General features: G+C 31.3%; 1 protein-coding gene across 1 annotated transcript; it reads right to left on the bottom strand.

Moving 5' to 3' along the window:
• Window positions 1-2,433: 2,433 nt before the first annotated feature.
• Window positions 2,434-4,934, bottom strand: LOC134684673 (uncharacterized). The gene is made up of 2 exons (XM_063543977.1): window positions 3,977-4,934; window positions 2,434-2,839 (listed from the first exon to the last, which is right to left on the bottom strand). The coding sequence occupies exons 1-2, from the start codon at window positions 4,932-4,934 to the stop codon at window positions 2,538-2,540; spliced, it is 1,260 nt and encodes a 419-aa protein (XP_063400047.1). The 3' UTR covers window positions 2,434-2,537.
• Between the last annotated feature and the right edge of the window lie 10,748 nt (window positions 4,935-15,682).

Consider the following 15,682-nt stretch of genomic DNA (forward strand, 5'->3'; position numbering starts at 1 on the left):
CTCTTGGGGTTCTTTGATATGCTGAATCTAACCATGTTTTTAGATTTTGGAAATTGGACCATAATAGGTCAATGTCCAATTTATAATTTTTAAGTTTTTAAGTTTAAGTTTTTAGATCACATTCATTCTGTGTCAGAAACCTTTGTTGTGTCAATTATTTAATCACAATCCAGATTCAGAGCTGTATCAAGCTTGAATATTGTGTCCATACTTGCCCCAACTATTCAGTGTTCCAACTGTGCGGTCGAATAAAGCTGCGCCCTGCGGAGCATCTGGTTTTAGCATTGTGGCCTAATTTCAACTTGGTTCACATTAAGGTCCATATGGTCAAAAATTTATCTTTATTTGAACTCAAGGGATTCTTTGTTATTCTGAATCTCAACATGTATTGAGATTTTTAACCAGTTGTTAAGTTGGTCCAAAATGGGGTCCAAAATTGGATTATGTTTATGTCCGCTGAAATTAAATGCATATGGGATTCTTTTATATGCTGAATCTTAGTGCGTGTTAAGATTTTTTTACTTTGGAACTGGTGTTACAAGTTGGTCTTATTGGATAAGACATAAAGTGGTGTCATTTCAACATGTAGAAAATTAGATTGAACTCCATTTGATTTTGGTGTAGTTTGCAATATACCAACTTCACCTGAAAATGGGAAAACAATTCCAACTTATTTGGTAAGCAGCGCTTGCAGCTTCTACTCTGTAAAAAGTCACCAGTGTCTGAGCAAAAAGTTGATGAACCAGGGGTATGTCAAAGAACGTGTCGTCTTTTTTCTTTAAAAAAAAGTCCAGTAGAAGGTACCAATTTTAAGCTCTTGTTGATAAATATTCCGTTTCAATTTCACAAATAACACACGATGGTCTTGAAGTATATTAGTATATTCTAGTATTATAGATACTGACGTTGTTTATCTTCTTAATAACGTCTTATTTTATTCTTTTGTTTGTCTTTATGAATACCACTTTTACTGTTTAGTCTGTTTTTGGGGTATCTATTTGTCGTGACTCTGTACTTTTTTATGCCGCCTTTGCGTTATTTTTCTATGATATTTTTTTATACTTGTTTTTCATTTTTGCTTATGTTCTTTGTTTATATGCATATTTGTGCTTCCTCGCTACTTATTTGGTTGTTTTAAAGTAATTTGGGTTATGGCACATTGTTGGCTGCTGTAACCCTGTTTTTGACATTTTTGCTTAATATGTAGTCTGTTTTGTTTGTTCCCACGTCAGTGTCAATATAATGAAGTTTGATGCAGCTGTCGTACAGGTGAGTGGTTTAGCTAGGAATATGACAATTGTTATCCATTATAAGTTTGATGTGTTTGAGCTTTCGATTTTGTCATTTAATTAATAGGAACTTTCCGTTTTAAATTTTCATAGGAGTTCAGTATTTTGTGATTTTTATTTTTTGCAATGATTTTTTTTTCTGAAACTTAAGATGCAACCAAAGACAATTAATTTTCAGTTATTTTCTGAAATGAATATGAACAAACGATAAAGCTAACATATACGCACTACATAAACAATAAACAATTCGTCTTATCAAGTCAAAGTCAAAGTCGGAAAAAAGCCCAGAGTTTGTATACTCCATAGATACATGAAGATCTAATGTACACATTATCCATGTTACATGTTACATCAAGGACTTATATAGAAGGATACGAAACTCATAATTTTTGGAAAATATGTAGAGAATCGTTGGATTTGAACATATCTTCTATACATTTTTAAATTGCTTATATTTAATCTTATACCTTATTGATAACATGAAAATTATTCTGTACATGTAAAAAACATTAAGACTTCATACAAAATAAATTTCATCAAAATCGATCAAGAACTTTTTAAGTTTTTAGCTGAACAGTTGAACTATGTTTTACTGTTGTTTTCACACAAAATGTAGAATAATGCCCTAAAAATAATTACCCTCCTTTCTTAAATAATTCAAATCACATGAAGGACATGAAAATTATTAAACAAATTAACTCTATCAATGTAGGAATCATTTAAGTTTAAGAAAATCTTTATTTCATTAAAATCCATCAACAACTTTTAAAGTTTTAAGGTGTACAGTGTGGTTTCTCCAATGATTCTCTACATATTTTTTTTATCGCAACAAGGATTGTTAAGTAGTTACCTATCCCTCTATATACGTCCCTGGTTACATGTATCCATAGTTTAAGTGTTTTGTTCAGGACATCGATGTCAGTCCAGCTTCAAAATGATGTATGTTTATGTTTCCATAATATAACTTAATTTATAGAAATATACGTATCAGTTAATATTGTATGAAATTGTCCTGTCAGGTACATATTTTACATAATTTTTCATTAAAAAAAATATTCAAAGTTGTAACCTTTCAGGAATTACAATATAAAATATTGGGTAGGTTTATTCTTTTTTTCTTTTTTTTTGTCTTGATTGGCTTCGTTTGTTTTGTATTTTAATCCTTTCCTTTTTAAATTGATGTTTGACTGCAGAACGCATCCTTTTTATGATAATGGGTTAAAGCAGCTGGAACCTGAATATAAACATTCATGGATTTATCCCAGGTAAGAGGCGGAACATTTCATCTAGGTCATCTCTTGAACAACACGAAAACAAGACAGTACCAACACCTAAAATATTCTTTCTCCCTACAGTGATTTCAAATTCTTTTCCGGTCTTAAATTTCGCATAGTTTCGCACTACTTTATATGGCCAATAACATTTGGAAATCATGTTCTCAATGTCTTCTAATATAAAACCACTTGGTGTAATCCGCAGTCTGTATTGCCCATTTAATCCAAATTTCATGGCATCTTTCCCAGGTTTCACCGTGACAATAAAACAAGAATCTGAAGCGAAAGAAATCTAACCTTTAAGAATTACATAATATATATATATATATATATATATATATATATATATATAATCGTGTGGTCTAGCGGGACGATTATAGTGCAGACGATTTGGTGTCACGATATCTCGGTAGCATGGGTTCGAATCCCGGCGGACGGACTTTTTTTTAAGACCATACTCGCCATACGGAGGCATACTCGCAAGAGAGAGCCGAAAATTCAATCCCTGAAATTTTGATCCCGGAACGAGATTGCAATTTACCTGGATAAATGATTGGGTATAATAAAAAGAAGACCTGTAATATTTGTGAGCCACGGTCACTCATTATAATATCAAGCTAAAAAAAACCCGAAGAATAGCCGAACATTGATGCAGAAAAGTGACAGCCGTACCCCTATTTTTGACATTATCACCTATCTTGTCAATTAGACTTGTTCACACATTGTTGTCAATAAAATGGAATTATATGCGACTGCCATCGTATAAGAGGTTTATTTTTTATTTTTTTTTTAAAGTAGATGTAATCCACCATTTTCTCAATAAAACATTTCTTTACCAAGTCCAGAATATGACAGTTTACCCATTCGTTTGATGTGTTTCAGCTTTTGATTTTGGCATTTGCTGAGGGAATTTCTGTTTAGAATATTCTTTACAGTTTGGTATTTTTGTTAACTTTTTTTTCTCCAGATGATAACTAAGAAGCTACATGTTTATACTATTATAACAGATTGCAAAATAAATTTCATGGACACATGTAATGAGGGAAAGATTCCTATTTGCTTTGAAAGTCACTAGGGCAAGGTCACAGCTACTATATAAAGAGATGTTTAACAATCGTACTGACTGAAATTATAAAATAATGGGGACCATGCATAACAAAAACCATAAAAAACAAAGCCAGGAATTTACCATAATCTATTCCGTTTAAAGAGGATGAGGGTTTGATATTGTACATTGAATGTTCTTTAATCTTCCTATGTATCATAACTGTTGTTATCAAGTTAAAAACCGCTAGATATTGCGATGAAGACAATTCTTTAAATGATCTTATCTTAAAAATGGGTTCTCTAGTTCATTTTGCCTAGAGATATGTAACGGAAAACCCCCATCAAATACATATTATTTTAACAAACCATTTTCAAGTTCCACCGTTTCATATTGATGGACAGGTCTGCGTCTGATAACAGCAGTCACATTGGCCTGTGCCTGTTTACTTTTCTGTCTCACTAATAACATGTCACATGGACTAGTATGCGCAACGAGTTCTCCAATTTTACTAATATTTCTGTTTACACCTTCTACTATTTCGTCAGATTGTAAAGAGATGATGACATCTGATAGTTCATTGTATTCCTGCATAGAGTGTATGCTACTGTCGGTTTCAATCAATTCATGTTCAATCTGTTTACTGACAAGGAAAGTTTGTAGGTCGGATGCATGCTGCTTTGTTATTGAAAAGCTCGTTTGAAGTTCATCTATCTCCTTTTCTTTCCGCTCTACAGATGCCAAAATTTGGCTAATTTTTTTTCTTTCTTCATTTTCAATTTTTGTTAGTTCCTTTAATAATTCACTTTCAAGACAATCAAGATGTTTATTAATTGTATGTCTAGATATCTGAATTTTCTTCTCAATATTCTGTCTATATAGCGTGAAAGATGACAAATTTCCTCTACGATTCTTTTGAATCATTTTTAAATGTTTAGAAAGTTCTTGCAAAGAATTTTCGATTTCTAACATCATGTTTGATGATTTTATTTTGCAAACGACATCGTTTATATCCGTCAGATCTGTACAGTTCATATGGTCCCCTATAAGACACTTTGTACAACAAGAACATTCGTGTTTATGACAATAAACTTGATATCTTTCACCATGTAATTTGCAGGATGCTGCATTTTGAAGGACACTTAAAGATAACTTTTGAAATTCGTTAACCTGTATAATTCCATGATATTTCGAAGCTTTGTTCAGGGCATGGTGTTCTTTACATTCCTCACAGAGTCCTTCATTACATTCAAAACACCATGCTGTTGAAGGTTTACTTATATGCAAGGAATCGCAAATGCCGCATGCAGTTGTTTCACTTGCCATTTTCCTGTAAGACAAATTTGTATTGTTGACATACCGACGGGAATGTATAAACAAATGTACCTCCAATGTGGTACACTAAGCGTACATGTAACAATAGTGCCTGGAAGAACAGAGTTTTGTGCCAGTCTTTGTTAAAATCAGGCAATTTAGGTAAAAATCAAAACATGATCAGTAAAAACCCACCGAGCTAATCATGTTATTTAATACTAACCACCATCCTGAGTTAAAAATTATATGTCTTTTGTTTGTGTGTGTCTGGTAATATCAAATAACATGGTTAGAAAATTGGTTAGAATGATAGAAAATTACAGAGTTATCTCCCCTTATTTGTTAATTTCTAGTGCATTTCAACCAAATTGTATCTTCTATTACCAGAACAGAAAACGGAAATGAATGTTATTTTTGTGCATAGCTACATATTATGAACTAAAATCAATGTCAAATTGGGCGGTTTTTTTTGTCATGTTTTCACCACTGCCTGATTCTTAGGCAGACTGGCACTTAATGCTATATTCGTTTTTATTGTAAGGGTTCATGTTACCTTTACCTCACTTGTGTTAATATTGTCATGTGAAACAAGAACTATCTTTAAAAAAGATATCCGACGTATTTAAATTTTAGTATTTGTCTAAAACTATCATTTCGATAACCTTCAAAAGCACAATGAAATCTTTAATTAAATCTCCATCTGAATGTAACTACAAGAAAGTCTGGTTATATTAAGGCAATAATATATAAGAATATTGTAATGACAGTGCACTGAAAACCTGCATAGTTTGACACAATTTGTCCTTGGTGCACATGCGTAGGTGCTTTCTAAAAGTCATGTACGTTCGTACAACAAAGCTTACATTAAAAAACTACATAATTGTTCCGAATAAACAGCTGTCATGGATGCAAAGAGCTATTGGAGAAACAATCATTTTAATAAAAATATAAATCTTTGTAAGATATAGTTCAAATATTTATAGTTTTTCACTTGCTTTCCATCCCGATTTAATTAACGAGACGTTTTTTCAAACACAACCAAATCACCCACCATGACAGCATTTTGTTCAATCACAGAAAGGGTTTTCGAGCATAAGTATTCTGTTGCCATAGTTAAGCGTCCTTATGTTCAAAGGGCACAAACCGAAACTATATCGACTACGTCGAAAAAAATGCAACTAATGCTTTCCGAAAACATTGAACAAATCAGCCTTCCGGAAAACAGCGGCGTGAATAAGGACATAAACAAGTACATTATTTGGACAAATGACATAATTATAGGCACCCAGTTGTCAGCATAGCACTGGAATTAAGTTTTTACAACAGAACATTTGTTAGACACTAATTTAAAGACAAGGTATTCGCAACTCAACACTCTCTTACGGGAAAATATACACCGAATATTGGGAAAAAGTCATATAATGAAAAATCTGAAACAGATACACGGAATTGTGACGATTGGCAACAAGTACTATGTAGCACAATCCTCGTCAAATTAAAGTTTAATGTAGGGAACAAATATTACACAATCAACAAGAGTGCAAACTAAACAATAACAGAGCAAGATTTTAGAAATACAAAATGTACATAGCCAGATTAGAACTTACAAAGGTACAGGTATATACAGCTAAAGTAAAATCTCGATTTGAAAAGACATAGCTAGATTTCAATATTATCCAGCTAGAAGTGCATATAACCAGCTTTAAAGGCCGTACTTTAACCTATAATGGTTTACTTTTTAAATTGTTATTTGGATGGAGAGTTGTCTCATTGGCATTCACACCACATCTTCCTATATCTATTATATGTTTGGAGTCTCCCTTCCACATCTGATGAATATTTATATCTCCCAAGTTCGCGTTTTATATCTGTTATTTGACACCCACCTGCGTTTCCGAATGGAAATAAAAATGATGTGCTAAAATAAATCATAAATTTTTCATATCTCTGGAACTACAATATATCTTAATTAGTTGACAAAGGGATTCAACAAAATATTAACAACATCAAACGATGTCACTCCGGTTTTGCCATTTTGAACTAATTCATGGACAAGATACAAAACTTTCGCACTAGTATACCAATATTGAAACTGAAACTGTCATTTTGATCTGAACAGAAATTTTGATTTGTTTTGGTCTACACCATTTTTTTCAAGGATGATGTGATTGTAGCTTTCAACAGAGTTTTTGTTACCCTGATTCAAGTCAAAATCTATTATATTAATTCTATTTATATGCTGTTAAAAAAATTAATATGTTTCATATGCTTTATATTTTTATGACGGGTGCCACAGGTAGAGCAGATTAAACTAATCCTTCCGGGGCTCTTTCAGTCACCAAGGTTTCTAGTTTGTTAATCGTTGTGTTTAGTTATTTTGTGGTTTGTAAACTGTTGCTTTTGTGTTTGTTCCGAATCTTGGTGTTTTGAAAAGATTCTTTTGATGTTTCGTTAACATATGAGTTTTGATTCTTTCTTTTGTAGATCTTTGTACCTGTCGCCTCTGTTTTATAAGGTATTCATTTTTATTGAATTAGCCGAACGTAAAAGATAGTGTCGATTGAACAGAAAACCAGTGTTTGTTTTCCGAAAGATTACCAATGAAATGAAAGCGTTCAGGCTACCAAGATTGTTTTGCTCTGTATGAGGTCATTCGAAAAGTATAAACGTTGCGAATAATTTCAGCTGCGTGAAACTCATTTGTTGCAATAAACCCTTATAAAACGAGAAGATAAGGTATAAAAAAGAAAAAAAAAATACTGAACTCCATTGATAACTCAAAACGAAAAGACCTATATCAAACTGCAAAACCATACGCTCAAAACACAAAAAGAATGGCAAACACATTCAACAGACATGTACCTACGTAGGAACATACATAACAAGTATGTTTCATTTTAATAATTTATTTTGATTTGCTTAAAGCAATCTCCCGGCATTGTTAAATAACAATCCTATCAGAAAGAAATGTAACATTTGTGATGACACGAGCATTCACAATAAATTGCACAAGTAAATTAAAGAAACACTTAATAGAAATCGTGTTTTCCTGATCCTTGCAAAATATGTTATCATAAGTTTTAAATGCGTCTTTTAGTAATTTTATTGGGATGTAAACGCGTTGAACGTGCGCACATCTTTAGAACGAAGCGCCTCCGCCTTGTAGTAATATTCGTAATCATCATAAAAACTATTTCAACATTGAAAAGCAAAACGACATGTATAATTTCTTTGTAAAATTCAATCTGTCTAATAGTGTAATTTAATTGTCCGTACCAAATCAAAGTATGCATGTTTAAATCTAACTGCGTATAACAAAATATCTCTTTACATTTTAACTTTGCTGGTGTAACAACTTTTTAGCGTTTCAATAATGTGTTGACGAAAACATTGTATAATTATTTTTTAATAGTGATGAAGTAAGAAAAATAGTACCATTGTACATTAACCCGGGGGAGTTTATTTTGTTAATTCTCATAATCGCCGTTGAAGTCTCTCTAAGATTTTTAAGATGACAAAATAGTTCAATTTGTGCAAAGACCACCAGTTTAAAGGTTAAACCAAATAATAGGCTGTACACGTGGGCAACCGTGCAATTAGTTTTCAAAGTTCTTAAAATTTTATCCAAAATTGATATGTATAGATTGCATTTCTATACATATTGAGAATGAAATTTTCCACAGGAACTCCTTTTACGGCTAAATCTGTTTCGCTGTAATTATGAAGGTTTGATCAAAATTATATCCTAGAATGGAAAGTGGATATGCACTACTATTTTTTTCAAAGGTCAAAATATAGGGCTGTGCGGCATATCTTCAACTTTAATAAACCCCGAATATCTAAGACTTTAAATTTACACTAAAATAGCTACCCCTTCATTGAAATTAGGATTTCCACGGATATCAATATGATCAATATGCATACGTATTTTAACTGATAACATTCCCATGTTATGTCTCTAAGAAATGAAACATCAAGATTATAACTATCAACCAATTTGTCAACAAAATTAATTATATATGAATATTACATATCTTCTCAAAAGGGGTGTGATTTGAGAAACGACAGAAATGTATTTACAAAGTGCAACCTAAACTAACAGTTATACAAAAAAACCTCTATAAAACACTTTTTTCATAACAATACTTTTTTTTCAGAATTCTAGCATTAAAGAAATCATTGCATACAATCTAAGCGTTCCTTTACAATACATTTTATACCCTCAACCCTTTTGTTCTCAAGAATTTGAAAACAAGACTTTAACGATTGCCAGCCAACCCTATGTGCATGTTTTCTGACATGAAATGTCTAGAACCTGTTTGGAACAATTCTGAAAATAATTGGTTTCATTTCAGAATACTAAAAAAAAAGTAATGGTTAGCAGTCAATCATCTACCATTCAAAAGTATATAAAGTGTCCAATCTGCCTCTGTCTCCAGTCCACATCTTACTGTATGCCTATTTGTCAATGAAAGTTCCCATTTTCAGCCTCAAATGGTCATTGTAGAAATATTGTCACAACAGTATCATCTCTAACCATTTATCTAACATAATTAAGCTTATATATGTGCTAGAAGTGATTAAACAAAGCCATATTTGCAAAATTTGTAAGAATGAAGATACTAGCCTGAAGTATGAATTCACTAAAAGTTTTATAAAAAAAACCCTGCTTACATCTGATTTGTGTATAACTTCTTAGGGTAGGTATTGTTTTCTATGCAAAAGCCAGTTTAAATAACAAAATCGTGGCAGTTACAAGTTAATTTTTTTTATGGCCAGGGGGTAACACACCTTCATTTGTTAAAAGAAATATATTTGTTTATCAACACATACTTTATCTAACTATACTTTTCACTCTACAATATTGAATAAGTATTAAATTTCACATTTAATGTTGAAGAATTTAATAGTTATGCTCATATTTAAATACCACACACATGTAAATGTTGGTTGTAGCTAAAATACAATGGAGGGTGTCATATAAATAAAAATCTTGCGTGGTATGTAATTGACAATATATCTAAGACGATTTAAAATTGATAGTAAATTTTAGTGAGGCCAAATTATACATAGCATAAGTCATTGATGACACTTCCTCGGCCCGAATGAATTTTAACATCTCTTTTCCTCGGTGGTAACTGATTGGTTATGCTGTATAGTTTTTTTATTTACTTGCACATAATTTTATTTATGCGACGTTGGTTTGTCAATCCTTTGGGATGAGCTGAACTACGAAAATAAAAGCAATCATTATGGCGACCCCGATTTTTGCAGATGTAAAGGGTATTATACTCATGGTAATATATATTTTGTAATTCAATTACAATTTTAACAAAACTTGGTGTTCTCGGGTAAAACTATAGCAGTACAGGTAGTGGAAAACAACAACAAGGAGCAACAATCAGATTGAGACACAGGTTTAATGATCGAAATTATTAGGTGTATCCGAACAAGAGTAACGACTTTAGTCACCATGTACAGCTTTTTTGACAGAAATTTGGTTATCACAAATACTTTCTGATTCCTTCATTTTGTATAAGATTACACACTGTCAGGCAAAATTTGAAAACGTGAGATTCACCTCAAACGAGCTTATACGTAAAACTCACGTGTGAATTTTCATGTGATTTTCACGTGAATCGAAATTCAAATGATTCTCACGTAAAATATATCACATAAATTTCACGTGAACTTTTCAAAAAAAGAAATTGGTATTTGTCATGATTTTATTTAAATTTGAAAATTTAGATGTTGTTTGAAATACTTTATTTAAAAAATTTATGTGAAATTCACGTGAACAAAATTCATGTGAATTTCACGTGAAATTCACATTAGTTTCACATGAGATTCACATGAAACTCACATAAACTGATTTCACGTGAGTTTCACGTATAAGCTGGTTTGAGTTGAAATTCGTGTGAATTTCACGTGAGATTCACATGAATTTTAATTTACGTGACATTGATGTGAATTAAATTTGCCTGTGTATAAGAATTAAAATGTGTTTTTCATTTAAATTTACAGAGTATTGCTATGTTGATGTATATTTTGAATATATTCACGTGTTTAGAAAGTCCTACATATTTCTATATCAATCGGAAAGTACACACTTTCATGTGCTTCTGTCGTAATGTTAACATTTTTAAACAGTATTAAACTTCTTATCTTTGAAATATATTCAGGTGAATTATATCCTACCTTTTTTGCATACAAACACATCGCAATGTTGAATAGTTTAAACTCAATCACGACAAAATTATTATGACGAATATTTTATATTTACCTATCGTCAATGCTACCGCCGTGTTCTATCGCCAAGGAAGTAATCAACTCATTTTTTGTCATTTGAGGCATGTATTTTAAAGTAAGGGGACAATTTATAAAGATTAATTGAATCTAAAAATAAAATGATTACTATCAAATAAGTTATTAACCTCAATACTTGAAGTTGAAATAAAGCAGGACAAGGAAGCAACACGAAGACAGGTAACGTTTTGCATTGATCATAAGACATCGAATGATTTAAAATAATCACAGTGAGTTATGTTTATCTGTTATCTGAGATCAATTTAAACTGTTAGCTGTTTTCAACCCAGGTTGTTAACTGTTATGGGCATTTTTGCATTATTTGTTAACTGTTTTTGCCAAAATTGAGGTGTTGTTATCATGTTAACCCTATTGCCCCCCTCTTTTAAGACAAAAAATAAGAATAAATATTAATCATTAATATTTATGATTATAGATATGTGTACAGGTAAATTGGCGCAAATGAGTTCCGAATGTTGGCGCAATTGATACATTTTGAAAACAAAATTTGGCGCAAATGATACCCCTGAAAAACAGTAATTGGCGCAAAAGAACTGCTGCCATTACTTTATTTTATATACTATATATTGACTATAAAGTTCATTTCTCAAATCATTATCTTTTTCCTTAATGTATGTTAATATTTATGATATGTACGAATTTACAAATAAAAACAGTCATCCACTAGTACTAGGTCTCTATGTTAATTTTATTTTTATGTAAAAAATAATTCAGTAGGTATAAAAAATCTACCATTGGATGTTAATCAACCAACAATCAACCAATAAACACATAATTTAACAACATTCCAATAAAAAAAAAATACAACATAAAAGTGCTTTAAATGTCAGTTCCAATGAACCATGTGACTTTACACATTTAAATAATAAAATGACATTAACTGACCAGTAGAAAAAAATGAATTTCAGTAAAATAAGATGTCATGTGATTCTTAGAATGTCTCATGAAATTACAAAGTATTCTCCATTGTCCAATTAAAAAAATGTTTGATATATTATAAACAGTACATTGTAGGCAAATAAGATCAAACTGGATATAGAATTTTCATGTATATTGATACCTTCATATGCTATTTTCTTATTTTCACCATTTTTTGTTTTTACATTTTTGGTCAGCAAGTGTGCACTTAAAAAGGCAGACAATGTTTATTCTGTAGGTATTTCTTGATAAATAAATTCATCTTTGAATGGTTTTACACTAGTAATTTTGGGGCCCTTTATAGCTTATTGTTCGGTATAATAATAAAATCTAAAAAGTAAAAATTCAGCATTTTTATAGGTATCATTATATTTGGATATTTAAAGTCACATATGGTACAATGAAAGAGACATTTAAATCACATGTATGTTGCTTTTGTTTGGTTTGAATGCTGTTAGACTATAAATACTTATTCCATCAAATATTTACGACCTAAAAATCCTAAAGACCTAATGAGTAATTTTTCAAATAATAAATAAAAAAACTATGAAATTAATTGTCAGAGTTCGTGTATATCATCATGATCATATATTAACATGTAGCTAGACAAATAATATGATTCAAAAATGATTTTTAAGAATTTTTCTGCAGGTATATTGAAACAAAGGGACAATAAAACAATGTTATCTTTATATGATCATGACCAGTAAGATATCCTTATCACGGGTAGTAAGGTCGTCATATCGAGAAGCATTTAGTACAGTGATTTTGTCATAGTTTGGATAAGTTTGACATGAGGGTGATAAGTGTTTTTGATGACAATCAATGCAAAAATGTAAACATTCGGATATTTTGTAAAAAAAACTTCTTATCAATAATTCAAGGTGGTAAGTACCTTTGTATAAAGTAAATATGTTAGTACATCACAAGTTATAGCATATAGTTAATGATTTAACACAGAACAAAACTTGCGTATGTCAAAATTTAAAAGTTGCTAATTGGTTTAACGTGCATCAAAAAAGTTATTATCTTTCTGATGTTACATCACATATTTCTTCGTGGTATAATACTGCCGTCAAATATTCTGAAAAATACCTTCTTTTGCACTCAATTCAAAATTACTGAAATATCTGTGTCATGGTTTGGTTCATTCGTGTCATGGTTTAGTTCATGTTCAACATAGTTCAGTTATGTAATTCTTGTCGTGTATAATGAAGAGTTACTATCAAAATTAACAACAATTGTTTCATTTGAAACACAAAAGGGCATTAAAACGTACATACAATGTAGTAATATGTGAAAAGTAGATGCAATATGATTGCACTGAGACAACTATCCACCTGAGATCAAAGGACGTAGATGTTAGCAACTATATGTCATCAAGAGGCCTTCAAAATTCAACAATGAGCTAAACCATACTTCTTAGCAAGCTATAAAAGGCTGCGACAACATTCAATGTATAGGAATTCCAATAAGAAAATCACCAGCCTAATTTCTGTTCAAAACGAATAGCAAAATATGATATACAGTTACAAACGATATTCACGGCATTACAGACACTTAACTTGAGACAGTATATACAAAATATTGCGGAGTTAAACATGTTTGTGGGCTCCCCAACCTCTTCTTCGCCTTAACCATGGCAGACATGTAAGATTTACCAGATCGGGTCTAAACAATAAAATCAAGTTGATTTAGTGGGACCTAGTTTCAAACCAATAACAAATTATGAAAAAAATCATGATTCCAAGATAGCTTTCTTTTAAATTTCAGGATGGAATTCTGCTGCCAATATTGTGAGCTGTACAATTTAGACATATTTTCAATTCTAGGACACACAATACTAAATCATTACATAAAAAGTAAAATATTTGAAAGAATTAAGTAATACTATACATGATGCATTTATACAATATTACTGCCATTGTATGTAAAGTGCGAATCCAGTTTGTTCATTTTCACTGTTATATGCGAGTGTGTCTATTAGAATAAAGGATGACGGGGAAAACTGCGTTTGTTTACTTTTTGAAAGTCCGAAATAATTGATTTAAATGTATGTTTTAACACAATTAAATAAAAATAAACTATCTAATGTATAATCACAAGATTAAAGTCCAAAAAAGTGTAATTAAAGCAGCTGAATCTATAATATCGTTGACTGGATGCTTTTCATTTTAACTATATATTTGCGATGAATTATCGCTGAAAGTGCAATCATTTCTGATGTGGAATTTTTGCAGGTGCGATGAATTTTCGTTATTATTTTATATGATAATTCGATATGCAATAACTGAAAATAGTCTTAAAAAAATGAAAAATGACTTTAATACTGATGATATTTAAAAAGCAAGCTGGTCGTAGATGATCACTTGAATATACACGAGTATAACCAACTTATGGTTGATTTCGGACATTGTGTACTGTTCATCGATATTTTTTCTGTACTTAATTTTCTGTTTTTTTTCCGTCATAGTTCTGTACCGTTCGTAAGTAAAACATCGAGAACATAGTTATGGGAAATTCAAACATATATCAAGGTGACTCGATTGTTACTCGAACTTTCTTTACTGTATAAGATGTATATAAAATGACATTACAATAATTAATTATGCAGCCATCCAAACGTCAAATGTAAAGCAATTGTTTGTGCGAGACGAAAACGTTACCACTTATCACTCGTGAAATGAAGATCTTTATGTGACTTGTCTTTGATCTTCATAGATGCTTCCATTAGAGCTATTTTCATAATGCTTGTAGTTAAACGGTTTGGATGGCTTGTTTGCTTTTTTAGTATAAATGTGTGCTCTTATCTCAATTACAATGCCTAGGAAACATGTATACAAACCAAGCAAGCAAGTCTTAAATATGTTCTGTATATTTAGACCGAATCGTAAACTTCTTTTCCGATAGCAATCATTTGATTTGGGGGGGGGGGGGGGGGGGGGATTGAGTTACTTGAAATGGCACATAAGTTTATATAACAACAGATTTCTTTTTGGAAAAATAACTATATTAATGTTTTATTGAGGAAAATGAGTATAGTCTAATTTTCAAAAGTTTCCAAGGGGCGGAGGAGGACACAAACCCTCCTAGCAGGTTCGGATCACTACGTGAACAAAAATTATTTGTTTTTAATTGGCCCTGGTAAAAAATACAAGTTATTTTGCATGGAAAAAAATTACAAGTTACTTTGGCTCAATGTAAAAAAAATCCGAAGCCCTCCATCAGAAAATCAAATGGTTGCTACTTTAGCTGTCCAAGATATATGTGTATCACTTTTACACCTTGATGGCTGTATGGTCCGCATCAAATACATTTATCATGAATTTATACGAACAGTACATATGGTATATTATTTCTTAATTTTATTCAAAAAACGTGAATTTGTCGTCTGTTTATTAATCATTCTACATAAGAAATTCATCCCGGATACAGTGAAAATGGCATTTCAGGATTCGCACATTACATACACTGATTACAAAGATTTTTATTGATTCGTAATAACAAATTGATAA

Source organism: Mytilus trossulus, chromosome 9, assembly GCF_036588685.1.
Source record: "Mytilus trossulus isolate FHL-02 chromosome 9, PNRI_Mtr1.1.1.hap1, whole genome shotgun sequence".
Taxonomy (NCBI): domain Eukaryota; kingdom Metazoa; phylum Mollusca; class Bivalvia; order Mytilida; family Mytilidae; genus Mytilus; species Mytilus trossulus.

Coding starts and splice junctions, on each gene's coding strand:
- LOC134684673 (XM_063543977.1), bottom strand. CDS start 4,934: ATGGCAAGTGAAACAACTGCATGCGGCATTTGCGATTCCTTGCATATA. Junction 2,840..3,976: donor AACGGTGGAACTTGAAAATG/GTTTGTTAAAAT, acceptor CTTTCGCTTCAG/ATTCTTGTTTTATTGTCACG.